The sequence below is a fragment of the Pipistrellus kuhlii genome, unplaced genomic scaffold (genome assembly GCF_014108245.1).
Source record: "Pipistrellus kuhlii isolate mPipKuh1 unplaced genomic scaffold, mPipKuh1.p scaffold_m20_p_15, whole genome shotgun sequence".
NCBI classification, from domain to species: domain Eukaryota; kingdom Metazoa; phylum Chordata; class Mammalia; order Chiroptera; family Vespertilionidae; genus Pipistrellus; species Pipistrellus kuhlii.
In genome coordinates, this window is record NW_023425460.1 from 27,387,920 (window position 1) to 27,409,364 (window position 21,445).

The 21,445-nt window shown below is 39.3% G+C and overlaps 1 protein-coding gene across 3 annotated transcripts; it reads left to right on the forward strand.

Annotated features, from left to right (window-relative positions):
* Positions 1 to 5,241: 5,241 nt before the first annotated feature.
* CEP55 (centrosomal protein 55) lies at positions 5,242 to 20,494 on the forward strand. Of its 3 annotated transcripts, none has more exons than XM_045581908.1 (9): positions 5,242 to 5,352; positions 6,084 to 6,268; positions 8,009 to 8,278; positions 10,844 to 10,915; positions 14,303 to 14,453; positions 15,693 to 16,006; positions 17,027 to 17,098; positions 17,822 to 17,947; positions 19,537 to 20,493. In XM_045581908.1, the coding sequence occupies exons 2-9, from the start codon at positions 6,086 to 6,088 to the stop codon at positions 19,735 to 19,737; spliced, it is 1,389 nt and encodes a 462-aa protein (XP_045437864.1). In that variant the 5' UTR covers positions 5,242 to 5,352; positions 6,084 to 6,085; the 3' UTR covers positions 19,738 to 20,493. The 3 variants fall into 3 exon arrangements, with proteins under 3 accessions (XP_045437864.1, XP_036294473.1, XP_036294472.1); XM_036438579.2 differs by having other exon boundaries at positions 5,250 to 5,556; XM_036438580.2 differs by lacking the exon at positions 17,822 to 17,947 and having other exon boundaries at positions 5,249 to 5,556; positions 19,537 to 20,494.
* The last annotated feature ends 951 nt before the right edge of the window (positions 20,495 to 21,445 follow it).

A 21,445-nucleotide genomic window follows, 5' to 3' on the forward strand; every position in this document is an offset into this window, starting at 1 on the left:
GTTATCTCATCGGTCCTCCTGCAGAAGCCTGGAAACCACATTCATTTACCAAGACAATCAGGATTACATGTAAGTCTATAAGATTCTAATAAACACTGTAAGAAAAACACTTAAGGGGGAAATATTTCCTTTTAGGAAAATCATGGAAGAGTAAGAGTTAGAGATAGGAATAAATTAACACAGTGATCAGCCATTTATTCATCGTAAATACGCTTTTGTTCAATTAACCCTTGAGAATCTGCTAGCACTATGTGTTGGGTGTTGGGGCTTCAGCAGAGAATAAGCCAAAGTTCTGACCTGCTAACGCCCGGCTGGTGGGGACCACATGCTAGGTCTCACGTCTACTAGGCACTGCTTTCAACAACTCCGGGAGCTAGAACTCCGGGCTTCGTCTTTCCAGCTGACAAAATTTAGACTCAAAAGAGTTCAAAACGTGAGGCAGGATTCAAACCCACTGTCTTCTGGGCCCTACTCCCTTTCCAGCTTCACTTCAGCCAAGATCTCATACTTTGCTGTTTCATGATTCCTCGCATTTTGTCAAGTAAATTCATGCAATAATGTAAGTGAGTGGCCTCTGGCCTGTCCTGGAACTTTGAGGCAAAGGGACAGAGGAAGAGAAATGTTTAGAGGAGAGTGTGGCAAAAAATCTGGACATGTGGACACAGGAATCCAGGTAGCAGAGAGGATTTAGCAGAAAAGAAATGAAGATAGATTCATAATATGGTATTCCAATTCCAATTTTACAGAATCTTAGCTATTATTTAACAGCAACATTCAAACTGGCATACACAGGGGGCCCATTGTTAAGATCTGTTTGCTGAAATACTGCTTTAAGAATTACTTTGGTTGATAACTAAAATGCTTTTGAGAACTAAAATACTAGTTTTAGTAGCTTAATTATAGGGTTTTGCATAAAGGTAGATGTTATTTTGAAATAACAATACATATTATATTTAAATTTCATCCCTTTAAAAAACTGTCTGATGGTAAGACTACATGGGAAGCAAGAAGGACTATAACAAATTATAACATTTGGCATCATCACACTGTCATTATTTGAAATAATTGAAAAAGCAATATAAGATAGGAATGAATCTGACCTTCTCCAAGTAAGTATTAACATATTTTCTAAAATACAACTAGAAAAAAAATAAAACAGGGAAAGTTAAAATCATTTTAAGCCTGTGCTTACTTTTAATTCCTCATGGAAATGTTTGATAGTTAGCCCTGACCTGTTTGGCTCAGTGGAGAGAGCGTCAGTCTGCAAACTGAAGGGTCCCAGGTTCGATTCCGGTCAAGGGCATGTGCCTTGGTTGCGGGCACATCCCCGGTGGGGAGTGTGCAGGAGGCAACTCATCGGTGTTTCTCTCCCATCGACGTTTCTGGCTCTCTATCCCACTCCGTTCCTCTCTGTAAAAATTCAATAAAATATATATATGTATTTAAAATGTTTAATAGGCAAATGTAAGGGTCTTCATTCATTCATGTACTAATGCACTTATTGAAAGATTAGTTGGTTCCAGTACCAATATTAACTGCCAAGGTTATTAAGATACATTTCCTCTCTACAAGAAGCTCACAGATAGTTACAGCATAATGAGTGAATATAATGATAGGAGACAAAGAAGACAGGGCAGGGTGGGCAGGCAGGGTAGGCTCTTGAAGGAGGTGACAGCCAGACTGAGTATTAATGGTTGGATTGATCTGTGCACGTGTGTGCACTTGTGTGCGTGCGTGCGTGCATGTGTGTGTGTGTGTGTGTGTGTGTGTGAGAGAGAGAGATCTGAGTACAGATCTTTTACTTCTTTAGTTAAGTTCATTCCTAGATATCTTCTTTTTTTTTTTTTTTTTTGGTGCAATGGTAAATGGGAATTTTTTTAAGTTTCTCTTTCTGTGAGTTCATTATTGGTGTATAAAAAAAGCCATAGATTTCTGGGTGTTAATTTTGTATGTATGTGTGATCTGAGATAAAGTCAAACAAACACACATGGTGATCGTGGGGAACCTCAAGATATTTGATTTTGGTGAACTATCATGTGTGAGGTGAGACAGTCAATCAGTGACCTTAGGCAGGCAGCAGGCAGGCACCAGTCCAGAGAATCCGACAACTAGCATCCACTGAGTGCACACTGCATGCCAGATGCTATTCGTCTCACTTAATTCTCCTGCTGTCCTATGCTATGAAATAAGTACTATTTTTTTCATCCCCATATTACAGATGAAATAACTGAGGCATAGTTTGATCAAGCAGCTTGCCGATGTAATGGGAGCCAGGATCTGAGCATTAGCGGTCTAGAGTCCATGCTCTTCACCCCTGACACCATGCCCACTGGCAGTGGGGACTTAGTAAAAATGCACTTTTCAGCAGGGTAGCAGATTGACTGAATTGTATACAACAGTCTGAAAACAAAGAAAACATCTTGTGGATGAAAAGGACTCTCTAATCAGAAGTAATCTCATAAGGTGATCTGATCATAGATTCCTAACTGGACCAGCCATGGTGTGTAGTCATGCTTCAGGCCTATAACTTCTCAGGAAGGAGGTTATCTTTGCTTTAATGCAAGCACTCCATTATTTTGTTTCGTTTCCTTTCATTTTGCATCTAAGTTAAAGCACCTTTGAAAATTCCCCCTTTTATAAAAGACCCCTCAGAAGCTGAACCACTTTCAACGGAGCATATAATCTTAACTATCATATAGTCCAATCATAGAGATTTCCCCATCTTGCTTTCCAATCTTAATTCCCTACTTCATTCAAAATATATCAACGAAACTGCAAGCTCTCATTCTGGAAAACATTTTTCTCAGTCTGTTGAGATTCTGCTTTCTGGCATGCCCTCTGTTTGGCTCAAATAAATTCTTATAAAAAATGTCCTATGGGTTTGGATGTTCTGACAGTGACAATTTCAATAAACACACAGACTTAAAATTTAAATTTAAAAGGAGTTAAAACAGGCAGAGCAGTGAGTGTCCAGGGAGCCACCCTCTCCAAATAGAATGCACCCTGAATTGAGAACCAAGGCAGGGAGCATCACTGACTGGCTAGGTGAATAAGAATTCTCCCAAATGAGATTAGTCAGCCAGAGGCAATCTCTAGCCTGCTTGGCTGTCACATTTCTCTCTGTGAATGAATAAAGATAAATTGTGAATCCTTGATCTAGGATTCCTCTGAGTTAACTGTCAGCATCAAAGTACTATCAACTTGAGAGGTCTTGTGCAAACTACCACCTCCTCCCACTTTATGCCCCACAGCCCCTATCTTCGAAGCTAACATTGATTTTCAGGTCTAATGATGACAATAAACAAGCTTCAAGGCCAGTGAGTCTCTAGTACCAGCTCCTCTTCCTCAGGGGTCCCTAGTCACATGTGTTGACTTAAGAAACTTCCAAATCTGTAGAGAATTTTTATAAAAGTTTATTTGAGCAAACTGACCACATGATTGGGAAACAAGATCTCAAATGCTCTGGTGAAGGATAGTTTTGCAGTTTCATTTATACATTTAGAATTAAAGAAGAAACATAAGGAAGATTACATGAAGGTTGGAGAAAGCAAAGTGCAGGATAGTTAACAAGATTATTTGCTCTGGAGGGTGGTTATGACTTATGAATTGAATGACTTATGATTAACACCTGGACAGGGCTTGCTTAAGGCAAAAATAAACCTTTAATTAAAAATATGTCTACAGTGTGTCTATCCCACCATGTCCTGCTCAGTTAGGAATTTATGATCAGATCACCCTGTAAGGTTACTTACCAAATTTAAGTCTGGATTTATTTGATTTATTATAGAGTCCACTTTTTGCCAGAAAAGAGGGACCTGGGGAGCAGATGTGTAATTGGGGTACCTGGCCCAGCAGGCCCAGACACAAGGCCCTCAGATGCCAGAGTCACACCTCAGTACACAGATTCTCCCACTCACTCTCTTCTCTACTCATTTAGCTCAAAGCTGGGCAGGGTGATTTCTCTGTGTGCATGTCTTTCTAAAAATCTTTGTAAATTTTTATGGAAAGTAATTTTGCCCTTGTTCTCAACTCTGGTCAATGAGTAACATTCATACCCTCACTTACCTGTTGCTCCGACTTCCTCCCACTCCAATTCTATCTGACACTTGCAACCAACAGACATGAGACATCCTTCTCTTCACCTTTTCATCAGAAATGTGAACTCTTTGGGAGCAGGGACCAAACTTTATCTTCTTGCATTACATATAACAAAATTCTTACAAATTCTCTATATAGTTTCTCATCCATTCTATTTAGTAACGTAGGAGTTTGTTGCTTTTTGAGTAATAAGGGTTAACATCAATTGAGCATTTAAAAAATGCCAAGCACTTTACATAGATTTTCTCCTTCAGTGCTCATAACCACCCTGTGAGGTTGATATTATTTGCATCATTTTACAGATCAGAAAACTGAAGATCAGAGAGGTTAAATAACTTACTCGGGACTACTAGATAATTAGAGGCAGGAGCTAAACTCAGTCCTAATCTAGAATTTAACCAGTGTGCCTGATTGCTTTCCTCGGATGTTTTGCTACTGTAACCTTTTATCTATTGTTTTAAATCTCTGGTGTGTTTGGTCTTGAAAGGTAGGCCCTGCCAAGCACTTCCTGTGCCTGTCCATTTTAGCAATGAAGTTCTCAAAAACAGTTAACCACGACTCAGACTTGGCAACTGATGGATCTCAAGCCAGAGGGCAGCGATCTGTGACAAAGGTCTGATGGGTTCCTCCAGGCCTCAGAATCTCAGTTTTCAACCTGGGCGTGCCTGTCACCTCGCCCACCTCGTTCACTCCCCATTGCGCCAGCCCTGCCTCCTGAGAGGATAAAGGCTCAGCCCCAGGGAAGACTGGAAAGCTGCGCTCCTCTGCGGAATCCAAGGACACTCAATGTGTGAGTCCCTGCTCACAGTTCCTGGGTTTGTCTCACGGAGCAGAGGAATTTGCTTCATCCCCAAAGCGGATAAACACAAACCGGCTCCTTACAAAGAAACACCGAATCTGAGTTCCCAGCGCTCAGAAAAAACTTAGAGAAAGCCTTAGAACTAGGCGGCGGAGCCGGGAGGAGGCGTTCCCATCCTCCACCCCGCCCCGTAGCCCCGCCCACCTCCGCCCACCCTTTTCCGCATTCAGGCTCCAAGCCCCGCCCCCTGGTGAGCTGCAGCCAATCGGGGAGCCGCAACTCCACCGCCCCGCCTTCCTGCGGGCCGCGTCCCCGCCGGCAGTGACGTGCCCCGCCCCGCAGCCGCGGGATTCAAACTCCCGGAAGCGGCGTTGGCAGCGGAGGTGTGACCCGGCAAACGCGAGCTCGGCTTTTCGCCTCAGGAGCCGGCGGGCTGCTGGGAGGCGACCGCGGAGGTTAGCGAGGGGTGGCCAGGGCCCCCAGCCCCGGGGCAGGGCCGGACCGCGAGGGAGGCGGGGCCGGAGAGCGCTCACTTCCCCTCGGACCCAATCTCTGCCCGCCTGCTTGAAGCCCCCCTTTTCCGGGCGTCGACTTAGTGCCTGGCACCGGCCGGGCGCCTCTGGACCGTTGTGGTTTGGCTCCTTCCTTTCAGCTTCCCGGTGGGTATCATCATCCCCGTACAGACGGGCGCAGAGGCCAGGCGACTTGGCCGAGGTCTCTGCTTAGTTTAGCCTTTTGACGATTAATTATCATTTTGTCTATTCTACAAGCATCTTCATTGTAGAGAGAAAAAGTGCGCCTCCTTTTTGAAGTTTGCCCTTGCCTGTGTGTGCCTCCCCGTGTGGTATCTTAGGCTTTGTACGGTTTACCTCCACTTGCAGTTGACGTAGCCTGGAATCGAGGCCTAGTGCACTTGGCCTTGCTGAAAGGTTTCTCTTTGGTTTCCTGTCCATCTTATCCTAAATCGCTTCAGGCAATCCATACGTATTTTGTTAGCACCTGCTCTTGGGCAGGGTGGGTGACAAAAATAATTCAAGGTACAGTCCCTGGTGGTTTGGCCATGTCACTTCTTTCCAATAGAAAGATTTTTCTACTTAGCAAGTAGGTTATTAATACCTTTTCAAACCTGAGATTTGACGTTTAAAACTCAGACTTAATATAATTGTTCTTGTTTTTACAATTTCAGAGATGTCTTGTAGAAGTCCCAAAGATTTAATTAAAAGTAAATGGCGATCAAAGTCTAGTAACTCCAAATCAGAAACTGCATTAGAAAATTTTAGGGGGAAAACCGCACCCTTACAAACATCAGTGGATGAAATCACAAGCGGAAGAGCAAAGCTGACTGATCAAGAAAGACACAGACTTTTGGAGGTAAATGGCCTTAAAAACCCTTTCAATTGTAGTAAGCTTAATGGGAGGAAATGAGTAAGTATTTTCCCGATAATGATATATCCTAGCTTTTCTGTTAGTTTACTGAATGTAAGAAAACAAGTCTAACTTTGAAGTGTTAAATAGAGTTCAGATATTAATAGGAGTATTTGGAGACCTATTTTATTGTGTATATTGGCTGCTTTCCAAGTAATCTTTGTTTTCAGGTTCTTTTGAGATCGTATCATTACATACATTGGCATTTTGCATTCTTTTAAACTATATTTCAGGTTCCCTAATTTTCAGTTTGTTGTGGCATAGTCAGTAAAGCAGTTGGGAATTTATTAAAACTGCGAAGATTTAAAAACTTAATCACTCCTTTGATTTTAATTTCTTTTGTAATAGCACTTATATTGTTAAAGTTAGAGAATAACTGGTGGGATTTATTTAAGTTCTATTTTATAGGCACATCATAAAACCAAATGATTTATTATTTTTAACAATACATATTGAGGTAAATACTTATTCAAGCATTGAGAAATGATCCATCACAAATTCTTAGACATAAAGATTATTTTCCAATCTGGTGAAGGAGTCTGACAGTTTCCCTGAGATATCTTTGTCATTCCACTTGACAATCTCTGGGGTCAAATCTCTGTTCTTTTATAATCAATGAACACTAAACTTCCTGTAACTTCTACCCATTTTTTCTAATTGTGGCCATTAAAACTACTCAGAACAAGTCTGCTTTTAATCCAATTGACAGCTGTTCAGATGTTTAAGGAAACCTTGCTTCCTCTTACTTTTCTATAGACAAATCCCATATTCTGCAGCTTTTCTGGCTTCTTATCACCTGCCACTTTCCTGAACACTTGGTGACATGTTCATTTTCCTTGTGAATCATGTACCCAGTACTATACACAGTGATAAACACAGATTGAAATGGTACTATTATTGCCACTGATCTGGATCTGTGCCCATGAAAATCTAAAATTGTATTGGCTTTTTAGTAACTAATATGCTACTCTGCTTTATCATAAGCTTGTAGCTATCTTAAATCCTTTATCATTTTCACACAATCATCCAACTCAGTTTTCCCCGTTTTATTACCCCCCCCCCCCATGAAGCTTTTAGTTTTATGATGTTTTTAACTTAGTTAGCATGTAAAGTCATTCTTTTAACTTTTCCAATCATCCCTATTAGTGCTTTCTCCCTTATGCCAGAGCAGTATAACACCCATGCCTTCTTTTTAGACCTTGAAAATGTTGTACACTCCTTTCGTGATCACTTTATAGATTGGATACCAAAACATTTTTAACAAAAAGCAACTTAAGGAATGCATTTGTATCCAGGTGTAAACGTTCAGTAATTTTTAAGTTCTGTTGCTTCAAGTTCACGTTCATCAATGAGCATGGGTGACTAAACTATTAGCCTTGGATTGTTAGGACTCATGGTGGAGGAGAGTGATTACCAGCTTTTCTTTAGCTTTCTCTTGCCACTTTTGACAAAGTTGGTTTCTCCTTTCTTTATCCATGTCTCGTCCACTTTGTATATATCTTAACTGTAGCACTTACCATGTTGCATTAATGTATTGATTTACCTCTCTGAGCATAAGACCTTGGCTTGGGTATCTAGTGTAATGCTGATTTGATATAAATACTTCATAAATGTTTGTTGTAGTAGATCATTTACTTTCAAGTTTGACCTTGCTTTGCTCTTAGATTCTTCTAATTTTATATGTAGACAATTCAAGTTCTTGAAGTTGAGAGGAAGAAGAATGCTTATCATCTCACAGAGAAGGACAAAGAAATAGAGCGGCTCAGAGACCAGCTGAAAGCCAAATATAGTACAACTGCACTGCTTGAGCAGCTAGAAGAGAAAACAAAGGAAGTCGAAAGGAAGGAACAGCTGGTGAAATCCTTGTCTGAAGAGATAGATGTACTGAAAAAACAGTTGTCTATTGCACCCACAGCACTTGCTGAACTTGAAACCAAACCATGTCATGTATCACAGGTATTAATAATTTCTTTAAACAGATTTTCTTTCTAACACAATTGGTAATTCTTATAAAGAATGAGTTCATTAAAACATGATTGTTAAATGATGAAACAGTATAGTACAGGTTACTCTTTTTTTGTAGCCTGGATCCCTCTGGATAAGCAAAAATAGTTGTAGTTTTTTATGGCTTCTTCCATGCCCCACACCGTTGTTTAGCCTAAGGGAATGTTCAGAATACATAATCCACTGTGTAAGACAGTGAAGAAAACTTTATTGAGCTCTTTTTCCTGTAGTATGTATCATCATGATAGGCTTTATTTTTGTTTGTTATTTTTCATATTTGAGATATAAAGTTACAATATCAAGCATGCTTTTCTTAACTATGCTTGCTTTTCCTCCCCTTGTATTGTTTCAGAGTCACTAGTGTAGCAGAAAGAGCAAGGATTGTAAGTAGGCAGATCCAAGTTCATATTTTGGTTCTGCCACTGGCTAGCTATGACTATGAACAAATTCCTCAACCTCTCTAGTCTTAGAGACAATGCTAGAATTCAAACCTCTCCCCAAACTTCAATTTTCACATTAGTAAAATCAGGAAAGAATGCTGGAGACTAGATGTAATAATTATGTTAAGTTGCATAGTGCTTGGCATATAGTAAGTGTTCAAGAAATGGTTTCTTACTGATCAGGGATTTGATTCTTTTGGAAATTTGAACATCTAAATAATACTAATACTCCAGCTATTAATACCACCTATAGAAAAATATCTGTAGCTTTCAGATATAATGTCTCCGTTGTTAAGGTCTTTGCACTTGTCCACCCTTTAGAGTAGAGTGACTGGATCTATTCATTTATGTCTACTCTCAGATGGGCAATTGAGTGTTTCTATAGATGAGTTTGAAGAGGTTAAGTTTTTCTAGAGAATTTCCACAGAACTGGAACTCACGAAGCATTACAGTCAGATCCAAAGTGGGTGATGAAACCTTTTCTTACGGTTAAGAATTACTTTCTCACCCTAGCTGGTTTGATTCAGTGGATAGAGCATCGGCCTGAGGACTGAAGGGTCCTGGGTTCAATTCTGGTCAAGGGCACATGTCTGGGTTACAGGCTCCCTCCCCAGTAGGGGGCATGCAGGAAGTAGCCAATCAGTGATTCTCTCTCATTATTGATGTTTCTATCTCACTCCCCCCTCTCCCTTCCTTTCTGAAATAAAAATATATATTTTTAAAAATAATTAGTTTCTCTACTTTTGAAGGTAGAAATTTAAATTTTGGTAGAAATGATCATTTAAAAAATTTATCCTTATAATTGTGTAGGCTATCCAATATTAATTTCTATATTATTCAGCATGTGTAATTGCTATAACAAACCACCTTCATATTGTAGTCTCCCACAATAAATGTTTCTTTTGACCTCATGTCATAGTCTATTGCAGGTTGGGTAGTAGGAAGTTTTATTCACACAGTCATTCAGAGATCTAGGTTCCTTCTCTTTCCTCACCTTTCCTGTCCCTTATTGTGGAGTCTTCCATCAAATCCCCCTTTTAAAAAGCTACTAGAGGCCCGTGCACAGGTAGGGTCCCTAGGCTGATGGGCAATCAGGGCTAATCTGGGCCTTATGGCTGCCAGCCAGGGCCTTCCTTTGTTCTGTGCTGCCCTCTGGTGGTCAGCATATGTCATAGTGAGCAATCAAACTCTGGTCTCCCCATTGAACTCCTGAGGGGACCCTTTGCAAATTAGCCTTTGATATAAATTATGAACTAGAGAGATTCTGTGAAGAATTGGGAGTGTGTTTGGGGCCATGCATGATATTGGCATATATCACTTCTGTCTACATTCCATTGGACAGATTCAGTCTTGTGGCCTCACTAACCACAGGAAAGGCTGGGAAACTCATCTACCGTGTGCCCAGGGCAGAAAGGAAAGGGATCTGGTGACACATCCCTGTCATAGTTTCCACCTAAAGAACCAAATTGAGAGTGAGAAAGGGCTACATAGTATATTAGGGTGAGTGTCTAGAGCACCTTCGGAGAAAATTTTTCAAGCTTCCTTGCCAGCATTCACACAAGTGAAGACTGGAATACAGCTTTTTATGTTGGCTAGCCTGGGTACCTAACAACCTCTTTCCCCTCTTTTTTTCCTTTATGAGAAAATGAAGGGGAAAAAAAAAAAAGACAAGTTATGTTTTGAGTTCCATATAATGTCTATGAATTAATAATAATTCTGTTTCTAATATAAATACTAGAAATTAACTTTTTATCTTTTGACAATTTACTATTTTCCAGATTTAATTTAAATAGTCCAGTTTTATTTTGTCTCCTTTTGGTGAAAACCACTACGCTACTCATATGCACTCAGGGCTGTTCCGGTGATCCTGGGGCCCAGAGGTCCTCAGACATCAATTAGATATGAAATCTCAAGGTTTCCAATCCACTTAGGATACTGGCAGATCATAAGTACCCTTCCCCTGCATGAGTCTCACTAGCATGTTTAAGATCTGGATTTTGGGATGCCCCTGTGCAGTATAATGAGGAAGCTTCTATTACTATATTTATGATGTTAACTAATGCTGGTTTATTTACAGACTGAAACTAAAATTCACTGCATTACCTCACCAATGAATAATATTCATGAAATGGAATTACAGCTGAAAGATGTAAGTTCCTTTTCCTTTTGTTAAGTTATGGCTAAAAGGGACTAATTCACTTATTCTTAAATTTCATGCAATTTGACAGCACTGATGCCATGAGAAATCTGTTGAGGTGGAGAGCTGAGTGGTTCTCCGTCTCTCTAGGTTACTTACTGCCTTTAAGTCTCTTTCCAGGTATTCAACAGGGCCAGTTCCTCTAATCATGGTCTTGTTAGGCTAGAAAGGCCTAGAAATTACCTATCACTACCAAATACCTCAACAGCAAATACCCGTCCTCTACCTAAATCTAATTTGCCCAGCTATTTTGTTATTATAATGTAATTTAAAGTTTTCTTCTTTTTTTTTTATCCATGCAAGATGTACTCTAGTTTGAAATTTTTCCATTAGAACCAGGATTTGCTTTCATAGTTTGAAAAGGAAAATACATTCTTTGTATACCGTATTTTTGGGCGTATAAGACGACTTTTGAAACGAAAAAAAGTCAACCGAAAATCGGGGGCAAAAGACCAAAATTGCACAAAAATTACCTGCAGTAAGTCTTTTCTTTGAAGGGGGTGGGGGTGGGGGGGCGGAGGTAGTCTTATACGCCGGAAAATACAGTACTCATTACTTCTTTAGATATAAGAAGTTATTGATATTAAGGTTATTTTCAATACTAGGAGCCCAGGGCACGATTCAAAATCGCGTGGTGCTGCCCACCCACGAGTCACTGGTCCGGCCCTGCTGTGGCCTCTGCTGGTCTAGCCCTGCCTCCCTCCCTGGCCCTTGAATTGGACAAGATTGAATCTGTCCAATTAAGCCTTCCCCCAGTGCAGGTGCGAGGAGGCCTCTGCCGCCCCACCCTCAGCGCTGCACAGGTAACCTCCTCCTATCCAGTCAACCCATTATGGCATCCCGGTTAATTTGCATATTTCTCTTTAAAAAAAATATATATATATATATATATATTAAGTCTTATTATTTTAAGCTTGTCTTAAATGGATTGGTAGGTTTCATTGGAAATAAACAAATTGAGGACACAGGACTACTACTATTCACAGTGTATTTTTTTTCCAAGCTTTAAGATTAGATATACAAAGTATGAAATTCTTGATTTAATTATTAGGCCACTAGGTAGACATTTAGATTCTAGAAATATTACTGGTATGTCTACCCTGATATAAGTGTGCTTTTAAGATTCTTGTTTTATTTCACCTAGCAAGTATACCTTGTAGTCTGTTTAATTTTCAAAAGAATTTAAATCTGTTGAGCATCTGTATATTGGGGTACTGTAGTACCCTTATCAAGGTAATTTACATAAAGGTAACTAAAATAAAGAAGAAACATAGTGTTATGCATATATGCAAACAAGTTTATTGGTTGTTCTCTTTCCTCCCGCCCACCTCCCCTGCCAAAGTTATTTTTAGATAATGAGTCTTTTTATGAAATGGACTTTAAAATGTTACATGCTTATATCCAATCTTTTTGTTTTGTTCTGTCTCCCCTGATTATTTAAGGATTACATTTTTCTTCTCTGCTCTGTTTACCTTAGAAAGGCTTTTAGACGAATGGAGTAAAATTTAACCCACCTCACCTTCACATGGTGATCTAGACTGAGCGATGCTTCTCAGACTCCGATGTGCATATGAATCTAGGGACTGTCATGAAATGCAGATTCTCATTATCTTGATCTGGGGTAGAGCCTGAGATTCTGGATTTCCAACTAGCTCCAGTTGTTGCTGCTCCTGCTGGTAGTTTGAGGGCCATCCTTTGAGAACCGTTAATTTACCTGTGATAAGCAGGAGGAGTGTAGCTCTGGTTGTCACTTTGGAATCTGCAGGTCTTACAGAGCAGGAGGAAAACTGTAGTTGGTGGATTTAGGGAGAGGAGCAGGAATAGAGAAATCTCACTCCTCATAGTCAACACACACAGCATTATTCAGCTTGTGAGAGCTTAGCAGTTCTAGTCCTATTCCCCTCCTCAAAGCTCCTGCCAAACGTCTATGGAAGTTTGCCTATCTACTTTAAGATCAGTGTTTGTTATGCTAAAACAAGCCCTAAAAAACTGTTTACCTTTTGTAAGGTCTAGCTGTATGAATCCTCAGCTACCACGTAAGTCTAGCCAACATTTTGAAATAATTCCATGAAGTTCATGATGTGAACACTGTCTGATGATGTCAGCAACTTTCACACTAAATCAAACTAAAGAGCTAAGAGGCAGTTTCCACAGAGATTTCTTGCTCTCCATTTTTAAAAAATCTCATTTTAAAATATAGACTTTAGAGAAATAATTATTTTTAAATCTTTTATTGGAAAAAATTCAAATTCACAGCAAAGTGACAAGAATGAAAATGGTACATAAAACACCCATTAATCCTTTACCGAATTCTATCATTGTTAATATCTTATCCCATTTTGCACTCTCTTTCAGTCCCCCCAATACATATATAGAGACCTTTTGGGACATGCAGCTCAACTGCCTGTATTTTTAAAGAATTGAAATTCTTACCTGAAAGAAGATGCCCTGATACATAATCAGAAACATCCAGTGTGTTTCTCAGGACTTAACCCATCTCACCCCTCTAGTGTGAGATGCCAGCTTATGGAGGAAGGGAGCCCCTCCTTTTACAGTTCACCTGTGACAAATGTAGGGTAACTAAAAGATCTGAAAAATTTGGAAAATATATTCTAGTGTGTTATACCATGTGACTTTTTTTTATTTTTTTTTATTTTATTGATTTTTTACAGAGAGGAAGGTAGAGAGATAGAGAGTTAGAAACATCAATGAGAGAGAGTCATCGACCAGCTGCCTCTTGCACATCCCCTACTGGGGATATGCCCGCGACCAAGGTACATGTCCTTGACCGGAATCGAACCCGGATCCCTTCAGTCCCCAAGCTGACGCTCTATCCATTGAGCCAAACCGGCCATGCGACTTTTTTAAAAGAACTTTGTGCCATCTCCTCTGGCAGCCCTGAAGGATAGGAAGTTATTCATCCTGGCTGCTACTTCAACCACTGATAACAGCAATTTACAACAGGCCTGGGGGAAATTGTGACACAAGGGGCACAAATTAAGAACTTGTAAGATTATAGAAATAGTTTTGACAGCTTTATTACAAAGGGTTTGTAGATATAAGAAACATCCAAACTTGTAGAGAATTTTTGTATGAATTTATTTGAGCCAAACTATCATGCCAGGAAGCCAGATCTCAAATCTTCGGTTGGCCAGTGACAGTTTTGCAGTTATTTTTATACATTTGGAACTAAGCAGGGAATTACTCTGTGAGTCATAAGAATCTTTATGTGCTGGAAAAGACTACATCACTTGGGTTTCCTTCCCATTCTAAGATTTTGGGTTTTTTTATTTTTATTTTATTATGTTTATTACTGATTTTTGTATCTTTCACATTGAGGCTCTAGAGAAAAACCAGCAATGGCTTGTGTACGATCAGCAGCGAGAGGTCTACGTAAAAGGACTTTTAGCAAAGATCTATGAGTTGGAACAGAAATTGGAAACAGCTGCTCATTCACTCCCACAGCCTTCAAAAAAGACTGAATCAGAAGGTATTGGTATAACATGTTCTTTTGGAATAGGCCTACCCGGCATTTTCCCAGAGGAGAGATTCCTCAAATTTAGAACTTTATAGATACGTGTTAGAAAGTAAAATAAGAGCAAGTCTTATTAAAATGGTGTTCTGAAGAAATACCATTTTGGCCATTCTGTCTTATTTTCCATTGTTTTCTGATGAAAGAGGGCATAAGACACAGGGCCCAGGGGAAATCGGGCAGTTCCGAGGCACACTGTATTTTCCCCTCTGTGCATGTCCTCCTCTCCTTCCAAGCCCTTCTCCAACTATTCCTCAGAGGGGCCTTGTCACCAATTCCCATATCAATCCCAGGAGAAAGAATGCATTTTGCAGGTGATACTACAGTCATGTGAATCTCACCATAGCTCTCAGTTGAGTTTCACAAGAATCCTAAGAGGAGGGGCAGAAAGGTCATTAGTCATTTTACAGGTGACAAGCTAGGGACAGAAGAGAAACTCCATGCTAAGCACTCATTAGATGACTTGAGAGGCCTAACAGAACAGAAGCCTTGAATTATACAGAGAGAACGGCAGACAAGGCTCATTATCTCGGAGCTCCATATTTGAAAATTTTTAAAATGAAGCTAATGCTATAAAGAGAATATAAAAAGGAATGTCTCTGGAGATAATTCAAAGCTATTAAGCTATTTATCCCTAAGGAGACAAGGTTACTACACATGAAAGTAGGATTTTAGTTATTGGCTAAGTCTAATTTTTTTCTTTAGTAATACCTATAGGTGTGTGTGTGTGTATGTGTGTGTGTGTGAGTGTGTGTGTGTTCAAAGTAATAATGGTTTGCTAAAATAATTCAATAATACGGGAGGGTCCTGCTCCACCTTTCCCATCTCATCCTGTCTCTGTTTCCTCCTATCGGGGCAGCTACTGTTAACTTTGTTTTTTAATTTGGGTGATTATCTCACCTATAATTAGCTTATATCCCTATTTGTTGATTTATCTTCTTTAGACATTAGTGACTTTTCCTCTCCATAGAATAGTTATATTGCTATTTTTTAGTTCTAGTTTTTAGTGTTGTCATTTCAAATAACATACCTGAACTTCTATTTTTTTCCTATCAAATATCAGCCCTATCTCTTAATTCTTCATCTTGTAAGATGAGGAAATAATGTGATCTGTTTATAGAAACGAGTTTACCTTTATCATTTCAGAAATATTACATATTTTATAAAGTGAGTTATGCCCTGCTGTGTTTGTCATAGGTCATCTTCAAGAAGAAAAGCAAAAACACGAGTACCTTCTCTTGGCAAAAGCAAAAAAAGATCTTGAGGCTGAACGACAAACCATAACTCAGTTGAATTTAGAACTCCATGAGTTTCAAAGAAAATATGAAGAAACCCAAAAAGAAGTCCATGATCTAAATAAACTGTTGTGTTCACAAAGAAAGGCGGATGCACAACATCTGGAAGACGATAGGCATAAAACAGAAAAAATACAAAGGCTCGAGGAAGAGAATGCCATTGCGAGGAGAAAAATTGAAGAAGAGAGGAAGAGATCTGAAGAGCTCTTATCTCAGGTGAGCCTAACCATGAGGTTGTCCATGATTTACAATTCACATTTCTCAGACTAAGCGCAGGGACTATTTTAGCCATTAGGGTACCAGGAAGGAACAAAAGTTCCTGTTCCTTTTGTGGCTATTATTCATATTTAGAATTGAAATAGACTATAAACAAATTAAAGAAAACAGGGGAATATGCCAAAGAGAAATTGGGGACCAGTGGAGGCCTCACAAAGGAGATACCGTAATATTTGGACAAAGATCTGATGTCAAGAAGGAACCAGCGTGGTGAGTGACGATGGGAATTCTCTACCCAGAGGAACTCACAGACACTTAAAAGGCTCTGAGAAGGAAGGAACAAGTATGGTGAGAAGCCAAAAGATGTCAAGGAGAGAATCGGGATGATCCCTAGGCCTTGACTGATACCATGCTCGTTAATTCACGTGCCATGTTCCATGCTCTCATCCTCTAGCTTTATGCCAGGGTGCTGACTGTACTGAGTTTGGATTACTGAAATTAAATGCTTCTTTGACAGAAACTCATTAAGCTAATTTTTAGCGAAGCATGGGATAATGTAAAGAACGGTATTTGGAGTTTATATCTGGTCTCTAATCTAGGATGTGTGTGGCCTTAGGCAAATCGTCTAGCATCTCTGACTTGCAGGTTAACCACGTCAAATTAATACTTCTTCTATCAAAGGGCTTTTGTGGGGTCAACTGAGAGAATGTAAAAGAGTTTTGCTAGTGATTTCTACTATTGGAATAGTAACTTTAAAAATCCTCCAAAAGCCAGGGGGGAGGTGATCGGAGTTCTGTGCTGGTTATCAGCTTCCAGCCTGTGCCTCAGGGAGCTGTTAGCCTGGGTCGCACTGCTCAGCTGCTGGCATGAATAGCCATCAGCCAGCCAGCTGGAGTGACTCACTCAGCTGAGCAGGTGGTGTTCTGGTTAGAGCAGTGAGGCTACTGAGCTGCTCATGCATCCAGGTCAAGCGACAAAAAAGTTGGATGTGGCAACACTGCCTGTCTTTACACCCTACAGATCCAGTTTCTTTACACGTCTCTGCTAAAGCACCAAGAGGAACAAACGAGGGTAGCTCTGTTGGAACAACAGGTACTCACTGCGGTTGTTTCTAAATTCATTGTAACCCATTAGAAAATGAAAGGTTTCTCATCTTTACACTATTTTGTGAAGGACCATTTGAAAGTCTGTTGTCAGGCTAAAGTAGATCCTCTGAAGTGAAGCTGGCAATTTTCTTGACAGGTAGATGTTCACCTTGGCTAATTTTATTCTTCCCCAAATGGCTCTGTAGTTCCTACTGTAGCCTAATGGCATCTCCCTAATAGGGCTACCTTATAACTTCAAGCAGAACTCAAAGACACCATTTATTCTCAGAATGTGGACCAGAGATTTTATTTAGTACATTCCAAACCAGGAGCAGCCATCTCTTTCCCTCCTCCCCCTTCCACATAAAAAAGTGGTAGGGAGATCCCTATGCGTCAGGCATTGGCTTTGCTCCTTAAATCAACCAAGTCCTCAACCATAAACGTCTCTTTTTAAAAAAAAATTAATTTTGTTTTATTATTGAATTTATTGGAGTGACATCAGTTAATCATACCATACAGATTTTCAACTCAGTGAAACATCATTTGCACACTGCATCATGTGCTCCCCATCCAAAGTCAGGTCTCTTCCCATCTCCATTTATCTCCCCCTTTACCCTCCTCCATCTCCTCCCAACTCTGTTTCCTTCTGGCTATCACCATATGCAAGTTCCCAGTCAAGAACTAGACAGTTTATACAGCTGTAACTATCTTATTTTGTGCATTTCTCCAGATTCAGGCATGTACTTTAGACTTTGAAAATGAAAAACTTGACCGTCAAAATGTGCAGCATCAATTGCATGTAATTCTTAAAGAGCTTCGAAAAGCAAGAAGTCAAATAATACAACTGGAATCCTTGGTGAGTCTGGAATGGTTCAACTTAAAAATTATTTTCGTCTTTTTTCTTTCTGCCCTCTTCCCATTTACTAATATATATCAGCCAGTTCCCAAACTAGGAGGATACTGCTGAAAGAACAGCTGTTTCTCCAATCAATAGGCAGAGGCCCTGCCTCATTTAAAGCAAGTGACCTTTGAGCATCAGTTCAGATCACTAGAAAGAGGGACCCTATATGCCTCTGGGTAATTATTACATTACTGGTGCCTAGGACCATCTGCTACTCACCCTGGGCTGTCAAAAAAGTACCCAGCTTGGGAGAAGGAAAAGAGCAAAGGAGGGGATTTTGTTTTTCTATCTATAAAGAAAGAAAGAAATGCTGATTCCAGGGATAAGGGACTATTACTGTTAAAATACTGTTTTAAGCATATTGAATTATGCACATTTTGTGGGTTGCCCTGAACATCTAATCTACTTTTATGTTTTTTTTAGTGACTTTATTAGGTACATTGCTTAATAAAATATATAGGTTTCAGGTGTACAGTTCTGTATTGCATCCTGTGTATATTGTATTGTGTGTTCACCACCCCAAGTAAGTCTCCTTCCATCACTATTTATCCCCCCTTTTCCCTCTTCTATCTCCCTCTGCCCCTTTTTCCCTCTGGTAATCACTGTTTGGGAAACACACAATCTTTTAAAAGAAAAAACTTTTAAATAACATTGGTTCTATGAGGAAATGGTTTTTTACTTATCTATTTTCAAGTTACTAATAGGCTTTTAGACCAACCTGCTGGTGTCTGTGTTTGTGTGTATGTCCCACAGCACATGTGTTACATACCATCCTAGTACTGCTGAGTACTTCAGATGGAAAAAATGTAACAAATAGAATTCCTCAGTTTTCAAGAGAGAAAAAAGCAAATTTTTTTTTTTAAAAAAATCATTTGTAACTTCTTTACGAATAAAAGAAAAAAATGTTTGGCTCTATCCTTTAATATGTTACTGATTCTGACCACTAATAATATTGGAAATTTATCCATTTCTGTTAATGACTATTTCTCAAAATATAGGAAACCAGAGGGTATACAAAAGAATCCATTATTTTCCTATACTTCCTTTGTATTCCTATTGTCTGTCATGAGAAACTACTGTGAAATTCTCATTTTTAAGCTTTATTGACTATCCTAAGTTCCTCAGAAAACATGGAAAAGGAAAGTCTCAAAGGTGTTATACAATTAGTCATTTCTGTGTATAACTTGTTTGATCTGCTAAAATCCTTTCTGTGCTGCTCCTAATTCCATGCACTTCTTTATTGCTGAAGTGCTCCTCTTATATAAGACTAGCAAATTTTGTCAGCCTTACACACAGGCCTACCTTTACATTCGGCTCTAAGCATTTTTAAAAAACCTGTCCATATAAACACCTCACCCCAGTACTTCCTATGTAATCTGGGTAATTTACAGCCATCTGTAATTTGGGTAATTTATATGTTAGCATTGCAATACTGATGAGCAGAGATTAAAAAAAAAAATCTGTCTGCAGGGCTGAAGCAGTTGGATCTGTGGAGCGGTTACAACTTATGTATAAATGGTGTTCACTTGACGTTTATTTTTCAGAGGCAGCTTCCTGAATTTGCCTTCACGGAGCCATTAGTCACTTTCCAAGGAGAGACCGAAAACAGAGTAAAAGTTGCCTCACCAAAAAGTCCCCCTGCTGCACTGAACGAGAGCCTGGTGGAATGTCCCAAGTGCAATATCCAGTATCCAGTCACCGAACATCGAGATCTACTCGTCCACGTTGAATACTGTTCACAGTAGCAATAGTTCTTTATTTCTTATCAAGAGATTCAATACTGTATCTTATGTTAGTGAAGGAACATTTTGAATTCTTTATTTCATCTCCTCTATAAGAAACTGCCTATCTTCCCTTGAGACTCTGGCATACAGTGATTTACTGTATTTGGGGGCTGCTTTGTGTTTTCTTTGGCACTGAGACCTACCTGAGATGGTTCATATTAGGCTTTAGTGTATGCCGAGATGGCTAACATTTTGCACTGTTAAAATACTTGATGAAGAAAAGATAGTTCAGGTAATTATTTGTGAATTAAATCTATACACAGGCAAGCAAATATTTTGTGTTTGTGGGTTTTTAAAAATTGAAGGTAATTAACCAAGTATCTTACTGTCTTATTTAGCACTTTTTATCTAAGCACTTGATATACCTACAATTGAGTCCATTGTTAAAAGATGGTGATACTTTCTCTTTTTCCCCTTGCTATTATTGAGCGGTTATTAGACACGTTGGGAATGTTCTTAGTCTGTATTGCTGTTTACTGTTGAAACATAGGTAAAACCTATGTTTCAAAACCTACCTATGTTTTAAGCACAAAGCAGATTCTGCTTAAGGAATATTTCTAAGTAGCCACACACACAATATTTTCTGTCATATTTACTGGCTCTAACTTTATGGGTATTTTTGTTTGTTTTTTTAATTATGTTTTCTTGATTTTTAGAGAGAGAGGAGAAGGGAGAGAGAGAAAAATTGATGGGAGAGGAACATCAACTAGCTGCCTCCTGCATGGCCCCCACCAGAGATCGAGCCTGAAACCTGGGCATGTGCCCTGATTGGGAATGAACGCGTGACCCTTTGGTGCATGGGTCAGCGCTCAACCGCTGAGCCCCAGTGGCAGGGCAGTGATAACTAAGGTGAATTTTATTAGCACATGTTGGTCAGCTAAAATTGTTAAAACAAATTTTAACAAAACCATCTAGCCCTCGCATTTTCATTTGCAGGTATTTTATTTACTTATTTTTGGCAATCTTAAAGCTGGCAATGTAATGAGCAGATAATATATTTTTATACTTGTTTGTGTAAACCAAAAATTTTTTTATTTGGGTTTTTCAAATGTTTAACACTGGGCCATTGTTAGTAATATAAAGGAGAAAAAAAAATAAAATTATTTAATAAGTTTTTATATGTCTAGCATGTATGTATATAAATATTCTAAGATTTTTACCTTGAGAGGAGTACCAGGGAGATTACAGATTAACACACAGTGTAAAGTAAGGTGAGGGTACAATGGAACCAAAACCTATATTAAGCTCAGAAAAGTTAAACAAAATCTCCACAGTCATTAAAAAAAAAAAAAAAAAAAAAGCCATTCTTGGGTCTCAAACTCCAAGTCAACTTCAATACCCGTCTTCTTTCCACCATGCCAGAAGCCTTTATGAATTCTCCAAACGCAGTGTATACTTAAGTGATGCCGTAACTGAAGTCTGAGTTAGAAAAATGACAACACACTATCTGGTCTCCTCCATCCCTCTTATGTGAACAGTTCTGCCTTTTCAAATCTCTCCACCTGGTTCCACGAACCCCTGCTATGGGAGTCCTCTGACATCTTTAATTTCAACTCCAAACATTTATTAAATGCCCATTATGTATAGAAGGCTCTGGGCTAGGTATTAGTGGCACAGTGATAATAAAATACAATCTAGTAGAAGAGACTAAAATCTAAAGAGGTAGTAT

Coding starts and splice junctions, on each gene's coding strand:
- CEP55 (XM_045581908.1), top strand. CDS start 6,086: ATGTCTTGTAGAAGTCCCAAAGATTTAATTAAAAGTAAATGGCGATCA. Junction 14,454..15,692: donor AAAAAAGACTGAATCAGAAG/GTATTGGTATAA, acceptor TGTTTGTCATAG/GTCATCTTCAAGAAGAAAAG. Junction 16,007..17,026: donor CTGAAGAGCTCTTATCTCAG/GTGAGCCTAACC, acceptor TACACCCTACAG/ATCCAGTTTCTTTACACGTC.